The 16,839-nt window shown below is 36.9% G+C and overlaps 1 protein-coding gene across 3 annotated transcripts in view; it reads right to left on the bottom strand.

The window, feature by feature from the left end:
* LOC117394814 (zinc finger protein 236-like) overlaps nucleotides 1–14,288 on the bottom strand; it is a 120,695-nt gene extending 106,407 nt beyond the window's left edge. For all 3 annotated transcript variants that reach the window (XM_033993414.3, XM_033993415.3, XM_033993417.3), the window contains exons 1-6: nucleotides 14,099–14,288; nucleotides 11,005–11,147; nucleotides 10,259–10,423; nucleotides 5,802–5,980; nucleotides 4,826–4,956; nucleotides 2,699–2,871 (exon numbers count right to left, since the gene is read on the bottom strand). In XM_033993414.3, the coding sequence (XP_033849305.3) occupies nucleotides 2,699–2,871; nucleotides 4,826–4,956; nucleotides 5,802–5,980; nucleotides 10,259–10,423; nucleotides 11,005–11,147; nucleotides 14,099–14,150 (843 nt within the window). In that variant the 5' untranslated portion in view covers nucleotides 14,151–14,288. The remainder of the gene's footprint in view (nucleotides 1–2,698; nucleotides 2,872–4,825; nucleotides 4,957–5,801; nucleotides 5,981–10,258; nucleotides 10,424–11,004; nucleotides 11,148–14,098) is intronic.
* Nucleotides 14,289–16,839: the final 2,551 nt, after the last annotated feature.

Raw genomic sequence — 16,839 nt, 5'->3', positions numbered from 1 at the left:
GCCAAGATAAGCACCAACTAAGACGTAGCTTTACAGTAAACTAATGTGATCCATATGTGTCTCCATCCATTTACGTTTCCTTCCATATGATGATGTAGATATCCTTCTGTCTGGTGTTAATGGCTGAAGTGTAATGCTGGCTCCAGGGATCAGCTTATTTTGCCTCCCTGGCGCATCAGCACACACAACGGCTGCGATGCTGGCTCCGGAGATCAACCAAAGTGCGGCCTCCCCAGCGCATCAGCATGACAACCGTCTGGATTGAGCTAAGTAGGGTACATCTCTGGGGTTTTCAAGTGGGCACCTTCCATCCTCAGTGTTTCGTCGACTAGCCCACGACACCTCAAGAGGGCTCGACGGTGATTCTGGCGTCCCAGCATCACCCCCCTCCGTCCCCCACTCAACTCAGCCCAGCTTACTTACCTGTCCCCAGCCAGAATCTTTCCGTCTCAACCACAGCCAGTTGCTGCTCCTCTCTGCTGCTTCAGATAAGTTCTTCACTGTGCGACGCAACTCTTGGCCACTGAATCCGACGTCTCTGAGAAACCGGGTTGTAGAGTGTGCCACAAATCCTCGACAACCCACTTCCACTGGGTAAACCCGAACTCTCCATCCTCGCTGTTCCGCTTCAGTGGCTAGTTGAGCATACCGCAGTTTCTTCCTCTCATACGCCTCATCTACAGCATCCTCCCATGGCACTGTTAACTCTACCAGGTGAACAAGGCGTGCTGATCCAGACCACAAGACAATATCTGGTCGAAGGTTAGTGGTGGCAATCTCAGGTGGAAAAATAAGCCGTTGACCAACATCTGCCAGCATATTCCAGTCTCTAGCAGCTTCCAGTTGTCCTGGGCGAGGATTGGTTTTAACACCTTTTCTTGGTGGTTGCTCTCCTGGGCGGAGGAATGTTGTCTTTTGTGTGTAATGTTTTGATGGAACAGGTGGCAACTTATTGGTCATGTTACGCTTGTCTTCCAATGCTAAGGCCAAACATCGCAGCACCTGGTCATGGCGCCAAGTAAACCGTCCTTGGCTAAGAGCCACCTTACATCCTGTCAAAATGTGCATTAATGTTGCAGGTGATGAACACAAAGGACATGAGGGATCCTCTCCTACCCAGAGGTTTAGGTTCTGTGGTGATGGTAGAACATCATATGTTGACCTGATGAGGAAACTGATCCTGCTCTGTTCCATTGACCATAGGTCTTTCCAGCCAATCTTGCGTTGTTCCACACTCTCCCATCTCATCCATTCTCCCTGTTTGGCCTGGGAAATGGCCTTTATACACCTCATCCTCTCCTCCTGCTTTTGCACCTCGTTGACTACCAGCTTACTCCTTTGAGCTGGGGCTGCCTTGTGCCATGTAGGAGGAGTTGAACTGAAACCAAGACCCCCTCTTCCATGCTGAACTTGCCCCATGATATCACCAATTCGAAGGGCAGCCTTTGCATCTTCCACAGCTTTCTTTGCCGCCCACTTTCTTCCAGTTTTCAACACAGGTGCTGCCTCCCTTACGCATTTATCGTGTGACTCTACTAATGTGCACTGTTTACTGCTTTATCGTTTTGTTCGTCTATTTATTTTGGCGTAAAGTGCCGTGTCCTGTTTTCTGTTTGTTTAAACCTTTTATTTTATAATAAACCGGCGCAAGCAAACGCCTTCATCATTTCATTTCATCTGTCTGTGTGTTCATTTCCTGGATCTGACAGCACCACTCAGCCAGCCGTGTAACAGGGGGGCATTACAGCTATGGCCAAACATTTTGCATCACACCCTATAGAACTAACTATTGCTTCATAATGTATAGTGTAATGAATCCTGAATAATGTTACGTTAACGTATTGAATTACTTATTACTTTGTAGTTTTTCAAAAATTGAAAAATGTGACATTTTGAAATCTAACATGAAATGCTATACTATTATTGTAGTTTCCGGTAGACTTTTGCTATATCACCTTGTCATTTCTTTGATTGCATGATGTTAAATAAAATATCGAAATGATATCCATATAGTTATTTTTTTTAATTATGTCTCCATCCTAACATTCTGTGGGCAGCAGTGTGGAGTAGTGGTTAGGGCTCTGGACTCTTGACCGGAGGGTCGTGGGTTCAATCCCCAGTGGGGGACACTGCTGCTGTACCCTTGAGCAAGGTACTTTACCTAGATTGCTCCAGTAAAAACCCAACTGTATAAATGTATAAAGTCGCCCTGGAGAAGGGCGTCTGCTAAGAAATAAATAATAATAATAATAATAATTCTAGTATGTAAATTATATTTGAGTAGATAGCCTACGGTGTGGTACTGACTACTACTGTATTGTGCCATTCGATTTTTTTACAATACAGTAAGAAAAGTCAAGTCGCGTACTGTATACCGCTCATGTGTGCCCAGGTGCGGACTAGCAGTAGCAGACCGTAAAAATGGCCAGCGGTGCTTGTATGTCCCAGGCTTTACTTGGAAACTGTTTGTGGTATTCAGTTTTCTCTGTTTTAAAGTGTTATTTGAAAACTTCATACATTAATTGGTATCAGAATTCTCTCATCAGGGAAACTGGGGATAGGGGTGTAATACCTGTCCACCAATTAATACAGTTTTAACATAATACATATATTTGTTCTTATTTACCCTTTTATACATTCTAAACCATACTAACATGTTAAGACTGATTCCAGTTGGTAAACAGAAGTTTAAACCTACCTCTGAATGGACCCTTTGTATGTGAGAATGAAGGTTTCCCTTCTGTGAAAATGATGCTGGGCAGAAACTGCAGAAGTGGGGTTTTTCTCCTGTGTGCCGAATCATATGGGTCTGCAGCACCACCTTCTGGTTAAAAGCTTTCCCACAGTGTGAGCATTTATATGGCCTTTCACCTGAAATAAAAGACAGTAAACATAAGATTGTACCCTGCAAATTACTGTCTTGATAAATTCTACGTTTATCAAGGTGGTTACAGGAAACCTTTCTTTGAAACAAGATCACTGAGGTAAATAATCATTCATTTTCAACCTAATTTTCATTGACGTCTTATGCAATACATTGCTACAGACAATCAGGAATGTGATGAAGATAAGATTTGTCAAATGAAGAACCTTAACTGTGACTGTTGTGCAATTAATTTGCTGTTCTGTGAGTGGTCTGACCCCTCCTACCTTGTCCTACAGTATGTGTGGTTTAGATTTTACAGTCATGCTTACATTTTGTTAAATGTACTTCCTGTAAATTTAGACTGTACTTTCATAACAACCATCTCTAACCAACTGTTCAAGTAAATTGAGTTTACTACTTTTCTCACATTGCTGGATGTTGAATTTGCAGACAAATTCTAGTTCAACAACATTGGTGTGTGTGAATATAATGCTCATGAAAAGGTGAAGAACCAAAGCACTGGCTACAAATCGTGAAACCTGTGATAAATCATGAAGAAAATACAGCCTTAGCTATAGTCCCTCCCTGTTTCTTCAGTTCTGTGTATAATGTATGCAGCAGCATCACAAAAATGAGTGCGCACCCGTGTTGTATGATGAAGAAAACCAACGATTATATATATACACACACTGTATATATATTTTTTTCTTACACTTCATTCAAATAAAATATTATTTTTAAAACGCTGATCTCACTGCAACTATCCCACAGACTAGTGATTGCTCACAACATCACATTTAACTAATCTGTTAATTTATTTTCAGCATATGTCTGCCTCACAGTAAACATTCCTGTGTTATTGCCACTGTACAGGAAGTACGTGTGTAGAGGTGTTCTGTACAGCAGATCAGCAAAAACCATTTCAGACGTGTGGGGAATGTAGGAATTGTAGTTTTACATGTTCTTTAAATGTACAGATTTTACACATATAATCAATCAATTTTTTTTTTTTTAACGTACAAAATTTTTTTTTTTATCAAAACCCCTCAGCCCTACATTTACAGATTGTGTACCATAGCTACCAGTATCAAAATGCAGGTACCAAATAGCTTAGTTGTTAAAAGTCAGCATTTTTCATGACGCACCATTAGCTATATTAAAATATTCCAATTTAAACAGGGTAAAAAAAAAAAACATGTCATTCTCATTTTTTGTTTTTTGCTTTAATGACATGTTGATACCATTCCTGCCGTCACTGAAACTTGCAGGACAGTACCTGGTAACGGAGATAGCCAGTTAAATCCACCTAGTCTTAAGCAACCAATCAATGAACCCGCTCATTTGCTTGTCTTCGACATAGAAATAGAAGACAGGATAGAAGAGTTTGTGTTTTTCCAGTAACACCTCATGAAAATAGATGGGAATTTTATGAAAATAGTCATGGATGTTTCCCGGTTCACGGCTTTTGTGTACATCCCTGAATAACAACAACAACAACAACAACATTTTAATACCAAAAATACTCTATTTTAAAAAAAAGCAATGGCGACCACTAATGTTCAGCTCTTGCAAATGTTGATTTAGTGCTCAATACAGCAGTAACAATGCTGTCTCTCTCAAAAACTGTATGTCTTACCACAATGTTGTCATTTATATAGTTAATTAAAAAAAAAAAAACTTTCTTTCACAAATGAAAAATGTATTTCCTAAACTCTAGTACATTTTTTCACTTTCTGTTGTTTTCCTTATAGTAAACATTACCTTAACACTAAACACTGTGGCAAAAACAAATACTAAACCGCTCTAGGATAGCTATGCATGCTGAATTCACATGGAAATAAAAACAAACAAAATGCATCAAATATCCCAGATGTATAATTTCCAAAAATAATATTTGTTTAAGGCATAAGGTGTAGTTTATTTGCAGTATATACCGGTAATATTGTTTTGGTAACTTACCTGTATGTATCCTAATGTGACGCACAAGCTGACTAGGTTTTTTGAATGTCTTTCCACAGTGCTGGCATCTGTTTGTGAACCCACTCCTATCAATGCTTCTCTTGTAATTTCTGGTACTCCCGATAATTGGCCTAAAATTAAAGCAAAAAGATGTATAGTACAATGCAAATTCATTTGTTTCTTTATTTCAGCACTGTGAAATGTTGTTCTAAGCTCCAATGTTTGTGACACGATGTATACCATTTGAGGAAGTATGAAAGTAAGAAAAGAATGTATTCACGTGCAGACAAACAAACAGGCAGACAGGAAGCTTATTATTATATCACCAGAATCTGATACACTCAGTAACACATCTAGTCTTCCAAGGTTCAGAGCCCTCCTGGTCACGGTTCCAACTAAGCCCAAAAATACTGAACCAATTTAACCTGCTTCCAAGGTCATAATCAGTTTATTATTTAATGATAATCCCCTAGACCACATTTGTACACCCTTTGCTCAAAGAAAGTTGTATGTATAAACAACTGCCTCGACCAATTCACGTCAACTTCAAAATGAATGAATGAACAAAGTTTTAAAACTGTGAAATATTAGGTTTGGACACTAAAGACACAAATGTCATGACAGGTTTGAGTGTGAGAGGGGGAAACACATTCCATCCAGCAATATATTCCGGCCATACCAAATTTCACCTCCATCCAGGTCTTAGTCAGTTTATGTTTAATGATAATCTATAAAGTTTGCAATTGAATGGTCCTTGAGAACCCCAGTAATTACCCTGCGGCAAGAACTACATCAGAATCTGTCTGGTTACGCAAACAATTCTGTTTGTCAAGGTGAACTTACAAACTTACAAACTTGCAGCACGAGAAAAACTGTTTGAGCCAGTTATTAAACTGGCACATCTCAGTTGTTCAGTTGCCCCTACTTTTATGTATCAGCTCCCTAGTAAGGAGAGTGGGGTTTCTCTGGTCTTTACCTCATCTTGTAATGCGATTTCATGTGTTCCTTTAGAAGGGAAGACAGCTTAAACTCCTTGTGGCACAGTTTGCAGTCGTAGGCCTTACTTCCTGACAACTCCTTTCTGTGGTCTTCCAAGTGCATGGACAGTTGGCTCTGCAGTATGAACTCGTCCCCACACTCTGAGCAGATGAGATTCTATAATTTTTTTTTTTTTAAAAAAGGAAACATTCCAACAACTTAAATTATTCCTGGTTCAGTATTTCTGTCAAACTACAGCAAAGGAAAAATAATCTGAAATGTTTATTGCATGAAAGAAAGCTTATTCAATAGATACCTGAACTGTGCTGATATTCACAAAGCTGTAACTGTTATTTAACATTATTTTCAGTCTGTTTAAATTCATTTTGTTAAAAGCTGGATATACACTGGCCTGTTGTTAAAGATACCAACAATAGTCTCAAAACATGGTCATGATAAGTAAATAGTTTTTGTTATATATCAAAAGAGAAAAGTTGTTTATTGTATTGATCTAAACACCACCACTGTTTAAATATTAAAATGAGGACAAAACCAGTGATTTTACATTTTAAATCAAAAATACATTGAAGAGACATTACACTATGTAACACAATTTTTGTTCCTGGGTAGTAAGTGTTATTTCCTAATTGCTTATGCCTCAAAAGTATAGAAAATGGCTATTATTCCCCACAAACTTTGCTTTTGTGACCAGGACAGTGATATTTTGAAATTTACCTATTTCCAATGAGAAAACGGGCGAATTTGTGTCTTTTCGTTCACATAAAGTCAGAAAAAAACAACATATGAATCCAAATTAACATGTATTTATACTAAAGTAATACAAAAATGACTACAAAAGATTTAGAAGTGAGTAGTTTTTCGAGATTTACGATTATACTGTAAATCACTTTCACGAATCAGCCCCCAAATGTAGTCTCCCATCATGTTCTCGTTGTACTGTCCTTGGTAGCAGCGTTCAAAGTCCAGTATATCCTGGTGGAAGCGCTCGCCTTGCTCCTCCGAGTACGCTCCCATGTTCTCCTTGAATTTATCAAGATGAGCATCAAGGATATGGACTTTGAGGGACATCCTACAGCCCATTGTGCCGTAGTTCTTCACCAGAGTCTCAACCAGCTCCACATAGTTTTCGGCCTTGTGATTGTCCAGGAAGCCCCGAACCACTGCGACAAAGCTGTTCCAAGCTGCTTTCTCCTTACTAGTGAGCTTCCTGGGGAATTCATTGCACTCCAGGATCTTCTTTATCTGTGGTCCGACGAAGACACCGGCTTTGACCTTTGCCTCAGACAGCTTAGGGAAGAAGTCTTGAAGGTAATTGAAGGCTGACGACTCCTTATCTAGAGCTCTGACAAATTGTTTCATAAGGCCCAATTTGATGTGCAGTGGTGGCATTAGCACCTTCCGGGGGTCCCAGCCGTACTCATCATACTTCAAGGCGTCCAGCAAGGTCTTGATGCTGTTGTAATCCTCTTTGAGGTGCACCGAGTGAGCCAGGGGAAGAGACGGGTACTTGTTACCATTATGGAGCAGCACGGCTTTGAGGATCCTGGATGAGCTGTCAATGAAGGACAGTATAACGAGAACATGATGGGAGACTACATTTGGGGGCTGATTCGTGAAAGTGATTTACAGTATAATCGTAAATCTCGAAAAACTACTCACTTCTAAATCTTTTGTAGTCATTTTTGTATTACTTTAGTATAAATACATGTTAATTTGGATTCATATGTTGTTTTTTTCTGACTTTATATCTATACTTTTGAGGCATAAGCAATTAGGAAATAACACTTACTACCCAGGAACCAAAAAAAAAAAAAAATTTGTTACACGGTGTTATTAGAGATACTGCTTTTGTCAAAGTCATCTTGTTTTAAAGTATGACTATTTAGATCCGGTATTCAGATAAACTGAGTTTTGGCTACTTGTGCATTTGGTTCAAAACTAACTCGAGACATATTATTGTGTGGTAATATATTCTGACCCACATGGACTGGAGAGGAGGGCTATAGTAGCACATTATTGACCCGAGGGAAGACTATTGTTACCGACAGGGGGCTATAATGCCCAAAGCCGCATGCTGAGGGCATTGCACCCTGGGAGGTAACAATAGTCTTCCCGAGGGGCATTTAATTGTCCACTATGGCTTAATCTGCAGTACATATTTAATATATGAATCAGTCATGAAAATAAGTGAGGCAAGGTTGGATAGTAAATACGACTTTATATATTTTGTTTAAATATAGCTGATACAGCATACGTAAATAAATAACAGAAATAAATAACAGAAAATGTTAGCAAAGTTTTTCTCCGTCTGGTTTGCTGCATAATCCAGTTTATATCCCGCCCGTCATATTTGTTTTCGTTGAGTTGAATTTGCTTGAATTTCAAAAAGTCAGAACACAGTGACAGTGACGTTTTAATCACCACTTTAGTGTTTGGAGCATCTTCGTTTGTAGTATGTTTTGTAATTAATTTTCTGTTAAGTCACAGAATCGCTATTGAGCCGTTTTTTCACATTTCGCCATTTTCTCTTGTTGTGAGGAATGAAGATGAAAAGGTGCAGGACTGACAGTGATGTGAACCAATCACATGACAGATGGAGTTTAAGGATGTTAGGGCAATAGTTCAATCTATTTTTGCTCCTATGATGAGGTTTTAACCAATCACAGGACAGAATTTCCAACCACTGACTACCACTGTCAAAAGTTTACATACACAAATGAAAATGTGTAACTTCTAGAAATTTCTCGAAAACAAATAATTATAGGAAAAATATTTTGTATCAAAAATTTTGCTTTTGTGGATGAGGAAAAAAAGTTACAAGAAATAGATGTCTACAGTTATTTATTTCAGCAATTTTCTTGCAAAACTCCAAGTTTTGTAGAGGAGGGTTTCAGATGATTGGCCAATATCTTTTGGTATGATATGGAATCCATTTTACCATGTAATAGAACTAAATTTCTTGTGCCATTAGAGGAAAAACAGCCCCATAGAAGGATAGTACCACCTCCATGCTTGACAGTAGGTATGGTGTTCTTTTCTTTGTACGCCTCACCAGACTTTCTCCAAATGTCTATCATCGTGACCAAATTGCTCGATTTTTGTTTCATCACTCCACAAAACCTTTGACCAGAACCCATTTTGCAAACTTTAAGCGATCGTCCTCATGACGTTTTCTTAAGTGGCTTTTTATGTGACCTACGACCATTGAGACCTTCACCATGCAATACTTGACCTATGGTTGAAATGGACATTCTAGTCCCACTTGCAGCCAATTCACTTTGAATATCTTTGGCAGTCAATCTCCCGATTGTTATTAACCTTCCTCACAAGTCTTCTACTTGTTCTTAGTGAAATAACCTTTTTTCTTCCAGACCAAGGAAGCGTTGTGACAGTACCATGAGTCTTGTACTTCTTGATAATAGAAACAATAGTTGAATTTGGGATTTCACTCAAATGCTTGGAAATCTTCTTGAACCCTTCTCCAGCTTTATGACAATAAATAATTTTCCACCTAAGGTCTTCAGATAGCTCTGTACTTTTTCCCATATTGAGTTATTGGTAATGGCAGCAATCATCTTATGCCTAACCCTTTTATACTCTCTAAGAATGTTCACCTACAATCCAGCACTTTCTAGAATTAGGTTCTGCATTATCAAATTGAAATTTCTAGCAGCTTGTAGACAATACTATCATAGTATGAATACTTTTGAATTAGCATTTTTTGAGTTTTGAAAATAAAATGCTGAAATAAATAATTGTAGACATCTATTTCTTGTAACTTTTTTTCCTCATCCACAAAAGCAAAACTTTTGCTACAAAAGATTTTTCCTAAAATTCTTTGTTTTCAAGAAATTTCTAGAAATTATACATTTCCATTGTGGTATGTTTAACATACATTTGTCAAGGGAAAGTGTGTTTGAAAACAAACAGTGGATGTACAGTATAAGGATGCCATGGTAACTACACTCACTTATTTCTATTTAAATCTATTAATGTGTTTATGATATAATTTACCTCATAGTTACACACAGCGCTCCAGATAAGCAGCATGCTGGGTGTTGAAACAAATATGAATCTTTTGCCAGTCATTTCAAGACAAACGACCACACTGCAGAAGACATCACAATGTGTGGGATAAATCACTGAGTGGTGACTGCCAAGTGGTAAAATATTCTTGGCAGTCCTTAGCCAAAAACCTATTACTGGGGGTAAAATCAAGATAAAATGTCCTACACAGTCATTCTACAGTAGGAGGTAGTAAGAGGATCATAGTTGGGGTACCACTGCACTTGTGGGACAGATTATTAAAATCTCTCATTGTTGTGGTTTATCATAGTACTATGTACAGGCACTGGTCTCCTAATCTGGGATGTGCAGAGTACAAACAACTCCCATGTGAAAGATTAACTCACAACCACAGCCCTGGCTTCTCACCTCCTCTTTTTCATGCAGCATGATGTGAGCTTTCAGACTGGCCACTCTTGAAAACTTCTTGTGACACACTGGACAGGTGGGGTCCACTGAAGCGTGTGTGGACCTGTGGAGGGTCATGTTGAATTCCACGTTGAAAGACTTTGGACACAGGTCACACCGGTGCGGCTGTTTTCAAAATAATAGGAAGCTGTTATCTTAAACACAGTGTTGAATAAACTAGGTAGAATTAACCTTATTTCAGTATTGACCAGCAGGTGGAGCCATTTTATATACTGCAACTCAACTTACTAAAATGAGAAAGAAAGTAAATTGCCCTGCAGCAACTTGTATCTTTAAAAAATTGCCTAAAAGATAATAATGATTGTACTACTTGTCTTTTCTGGTCATTTTTACATTTCTGAGCAAATATATTCAGAAAAAAAACCTTTTTACACTGCACACATTTTTATTACTATACCTGGATTCGTAAAAGTTAGGGTGGGTTTAACTTTCTCAACTATTATGCACTGATGAAGGCATTAGCTGAAGTTTATATCTTTATTTCTGAACTTGTGATTTATGAATCTTTAAAGTTGGAGCACAACTTTTGTTTTGACGTACAGAGAATGCATTTGAATATACACAATGTTAGCAATGTTCTATATGTGTACAACTTGCTAATCAACAAAAACATTTTAAATGATCATTTAAAACAAGATACTGTAAATACTCTTACATTGCATTCAGTTTCTTCATTGTGTACTAACCTTGTCATTTTGCCCATGATCCCGCAGATGGCGCTGTAGCAGGCTATCTTTAGTGAAAGTCTTAGAGCACACCAAACACTTGAAGTCTTTGGGCTCTGCGTTGCTGTAACCAGAGTTTTCTGCATTTGGCTCTTGTTGTCCATCTGTGGAAAATGGAGATCATAAATCATTATTATTAGATATACATTAAAGGGCTAGCAGTCAATTCAGACATTATAATGAGATGGGTAGTATATAATGTACTATCCTAAAATATTAAAAATGAAATGCATATATCATATTTAATTTGGAAAGTGTGTGACATTTGTACTGTGTTAAATGTTTGACACCTCATAACATCAATGTGGGAGCAAGTAAGCCTATTATTATTATTATTAGTCGTAGTAGTAGTCATAGTAGTAGTCGTAGTAGTATTATTATTATGCCAAAATATCTGTGTGGCGTTTAATGAACAAAAGCTACCAACACCTTTTTGTGGAAGGTTGTAATGACAAACACTTCTGCTGAAATATGCACTAGTTTAAGAATTGGTGAACAACATGTTTATAATTGTATTAAGCATAACTTATACATAATAATGGTCCAATATATGATTTTTTTCCCTTGTTATTTAGAGGATATTTATCAATACATTTAATTAAGTGAAACTGTTTAAAATTCTAAAAATAGTAATTAATTCAACAAATAAGTTAGGAAGATTTTATGAATTGCTGAACAGCAGAAGCTTAAGGTAATGGGAGGAAAATCTGAAATTTGGCATGAAAGATTAGAAATTCCTTGTCCTCACCTTGCCAAAGGAAGTATGCAACATTCGGTATTGTGTATGTGAAATAGCAATAAGTGTATGTGGACTGCTTTAATGTAGAAGCCAAACAGCAAGTGAAGAAAAACACTGATTTGAGTGGTGTTGGGAGCTGTGGTTTATTTCAACACTTTTTCAGTGGTCACAGTAAAAACATTTCTAATTCAGCCTAAACTTATTCAAAATTTTGGTTTATTACTTTGTTGATTTTTGTATTTATTTATCAAACTTTTAAAAAGACATCTAACTAGAATTGTGAGTTGTTGTGAACAACTCCAAAGCATCTGATTGCATAATCTAAGCGGTATGTCCTAATATCAGATCAAATGGTCTGTAAACATGAAGTAAAATGGAAATGTGGAAAAGATGGTATCATAGACAGGTTAAAGACAATGTGGTACTGTAACAGTAACGTTAACTGGACAGCAACTATAAAGGAACGCTATTGAGAGAATCATTGTATACAACTGTGTATCAACTATAAAGAACCTATATGAACGCATGTACAATGAAAGGGGTCTTTTTCACTGGACAACACTGGTAATGGAACTTGTAAGAAAATCAAAGAATACAACGATGTTACCAAACATTAACAAAATAATTCAAAATGTTAGGTCAGAGTTGTTCATTTCATAGTTAGCAAAACAACAAGCATGAAACGTTGAAAAACCCCTGCAAATATGAAGTCTACATCCAATGGCTGCTGAGATACAAGGCACTGAGGTGACAGCAGTGTTGCAAAACAAAAAAAAACTTCAGTAGGTGCGGCCGCAGACTGACAACTCATATAAGCTCCCCTTTGGGGATGCTTAGTTATTTATTTTATTTTTTTAAATGCATATTTATGTAATTAATCAATTAAAAACCCTACTTCTGAAATACTTTCAATTCACTTTTAATATATAAAATACAACAGAAAGGCTTCCACGGACACCATAAAGTAATAAACTGTGGCCGAAGCACTGGCTAAATTGTAGTTAAACTTAGTCTGCAATAGACACTTAGCTGATTGTATATATATATATATATATATATATATATATATATATATATATATATATATATACATATATATATATACATATATATATATAAACTCAAAAGACCACTAGGTTTAACTGGATGCACCTGGTATCAGACAAATGTCTTGTGCCCTCTTATCACTTTATTTATAAGACCAGTGGGATCTCTGCAATTCACTTTCACAAGGTAGTTTGGATTCAAATGTAACAAGGAAGTCTGACCTTGAACAAAAAGTTAGGAATGTATAATACTGTACAGCACGCAAGGTATGCTGATAACTTCCTAAAATTACTTATTAACCAGAAAGGGACTTGGAATGAAGGGAAATTAAGGAAAAATATACATTTGTGACAGATGTGGTTTGAATGTCATTAAAAAAGAGACTCACATAAAGCTGCTGACAAACACAGTATTTCAATTAATAAAAACAAGCTACTACACATTACAGTATTGCTTTGTCGTTATTTTATTATTACGTTAATCTCGTCAGAAACCATACAGAATATAGACAATATAGAAACAAATTCTAGTACCGCTCTTTATGCAAACTGCTTCCGATTTTGCAAAATACCTTTTTTTTTCTTTTTTTCTAGACTACGGAGTACAGTAACTTAATATTTGCCTTACGATTGCTTAAGTTCTATCGTGCATCGATTTTTTTTCGAACACAAAATATACTGTATCATCAGCTCATTTCTATACAGCAGTTACGTCATTTCATAATAAGAACAAGTTAATACGTTTAACTATATGTATAATCTACTTAAACTGCAGTAATAAATTCACTTAAAAAAATAAATCCAACCCCAAGTTTAACTAGCTCTACTAGTATCTTACCTAAACTATATAGTACAGTACTACTTCTGCAAAACATCTGCACATACAGAAACAAAACAACAGATCTGAGATAACGTAAGCAGCAGCCCCCGCACGACATTGAACATACCAGCTATTTTAAATACTAGGTTGACCCTTTACAATCCGCTTATTTGCACTTATCAATTCAGTGTTAAGGGAGCATTTGGCAAAGGGTGTAAATAAGAATGAATAAGTAGAGCCAGATAAACGTTATTAATATCATTCCGCCTCAATCATTACTTTAGAGCACAAAAGAAATGGCCACCGACAGTACTAGTGTATCCGGGGACTATATACACAACATTTAAATATTTGTTTCTCGGAGACTCAGCCACTTGTCAGAGTCATGCTAACATGGTTTAAGAGATTATACAGCACTTTATTTATTCGAGGCAGTTTGGTACTGTTTACCTGTTTCGGCGTTGATTTTGTTCCTCTGTTTGCGAGGTCGGCCCCGCGGCATAGTTCCAGGTTTTGGGGCGGGTGTACTGTGAACGATTTGTATTTCAAAATGGCGGCCTCCCCAAGCATTCTCGGCGGAGACAGTGTTGAATTAGAAACGAGCCCATGAGGGTCAGTTCCGACAGTAGAAGAGGGAGACATCTAGTGTGAACAGATGAGAATAGCTTCTAGTATATTGCTCAAAAACAGTGTGTCTGTATGTAAATAAAAGCTGCAACTATTGATAAAGTATGCAGACCTACCAAGTCTTGCTCTAATTTAGGAAAGCCTTTTTTTTTATATAATATGAATGTTACAATTTTTGGGACCACCTGCAAAAAAAAAAAAAAGTTTTCCAGACACAATCTACAACTATACATAAAAATCAAAACCATATTGCCAAACTTATCATAAGGAAACAGGTCATGTTCTATCTATTTGTAGCTCCACTTGCACAACAGCTATGAGAATGTTATGTACATAACATTTTTGAAAACGTATTATTTAGAAAGGAGGAATCCAATTTTGGCCAAACCTTTATTCAGTATATATATATATATATATATATATATATATATATATATATATATATATATATATATATATATATATAAATTAAAACACTGTATACACGCCCCAAAGCCCAAATCTTGACAAACGGTATTATCTCTGAACCTTTTTTACTAGGCAGGGGCACAAGGCAGGGATGCCCCCTCTCCCCACTCCTGTTCGCTCTGGCTATTGAGTCTCTTGCAATTGCAATTCGATCCAACCCACAAATCAGGGGTATAATGTATGGTCCAACAAAATACAAACTCTCTATATTTGCGGATGATCTCCTTTCGTATGTGTCTGACCCAGATACTTCATTGCCTGAGGTGTTTCGGGCCTTCACTGACTACAGTGCGGTTTCTGGTTACAAACTGAATTATGATAAAAGTGAAGTGATGCTTCTCAATAATAGTATTAACTACAAAACTCAACAGTTACTTCAATCTTTTAAGTGGAGCCCAAATGGTTTTATATACTTGGGGGTACAAATAACGAACTCCATAAATAATGTTTACCAGGCTAATTATTTACCACTGCTAGATAAAACAATTAATGATCTACAGAGATGAGTCGACTTACTCCTATCCCTAATTGGTAGGGTGAATATTATAAAAATGAATGTTTTGCCTAAATGTTTATATTTATTCCAAACAATTCCCCTAAAAATTCCAAACATGTTCTATATTAAAATTTAAAGAAATTATTTCTACATTTCTGTGGCATCATAAACATTCTAGAGTGGGGTCTTCTACACTTCAGGCCCCATTTATTAAGTGGGAGCTAACTCTACCTAATTTTAAACTGTCTTACCTTGCTTCCCAGCTTTGTGGTATATGGGTATGGCTCAATTTGGACAGTCAATCCAACGTGGATATTGATAGAACAACACATCGCTGGTCCCATTCCACTGAGTGCACTTCCCTTTATAGGTGCTAGAAAACGTATGCTAACAATAACTAAATATATTGAATACATTCAATTGTTGGTTGGACAGTCATACACTTCTTGGCCTCAATTTGCACAATTTGTTTAAATACACCCCATTTAAAGATAACCCCTTAATACCCAACGGCATAGTAGCATAGATGGGATTTTTGGAATTTGGAGAAAAAAGGGAATTGAGTACCTCAGAGACTTGTATAGGGGTAATAATTTAAACCTGCAAATTAGAAACTGGGTGAAAATAAACTCAAAACATTTTTTTCCTGAAACCTACCGAGTCCCCATTGGAAAAATATATTTTCAACATTTTATCCCCCAAAGGGTTAATCTCTAGTTTAGCTGTCCTGTTTTATAGTTAGGTTCCTGTGTTGTGTTTAGTTAGTGCTCATTAGAGTTAGGTGTTTATTTTGTTTGTGTTATTATTAAAAAAATAGCGTGTCAGCGCTTTTGAAATCAAGTTCCTGTGTCCTGGGTCTATTTTTAAATGGGCAAAGAACCCGAGTGGTGCAAGCTCGGTTACAATATGTGCATATATATATTTTTATATGTATATATGTATGTAAGTATATATTGGGTCCACAACTTACAGCGGATAACAATTGGTGCTCAAATGCAAGGGAAAATGTAGGTATGTGTATGGAAATTATACAGAATTGTAAGCAGATGTTTATGTATGTATATGCATATATTAAAAAAAAAAAAAGATAATAGAATAGAAACCGCTGTAACCTAGGTAGTGACTGATGCATGGTAAGAGAAGGTTTTTGTTAAAGATGACTGTAATTTTATTTTAGTGGGGTGGCTAAGGGGGGGGGGGGGGGCTGTATTATAATGTTTTATTAGTTTTTGCCCTACTGTAAGGAGGGAGGGGGGAGGGGAATCAAGTGCTGAATCTGCTCTATTGTACTGTACATATTACTGCAGACTCAATCTGTTGGTCAAATTATGTGATTTTTAGAAAGTTTAAGGAGTGTTCATATCTTTAGGAAGCACATATTTACCTATAGAAAAAAAAAAATTTATTCTGCACAGTAGAGTTAGTGAAAACCTGACACATCTGCTGATCACTAACTTTTACAAAGGTAAGAACGCTTCATTATGTCTGTTTTTACTGTCATGATGGACATGGATACAGAGAATATTCCATCTTTGAGTTGAGGCTGCAAATAACTACATATATGTATTGCAGTTAGCCAAAGAATATGTTTACTGCTACC

The sequence above is a fragment of the Acipenser ruthenus genome, chromosome 3 (genome assembly GCF_902713425.1).
Source record: "Acipenser ruthenus chromosome 3, fAciRut3.2 maternal haplotype, whole genome shotgun sequence".
Taxonomy (NCBI): Eukaryota; Metazoa; Chordata; class Actinopteri; order Acipenseriformes; family Acipenseridae; genus Acipenser; species Acipenser ruthenus.
The sequence above is the reverse complement of the archived record's forward strand: the minus strand, read 5'-3'. Positions and strand labels throughout refer to the sequence as shown.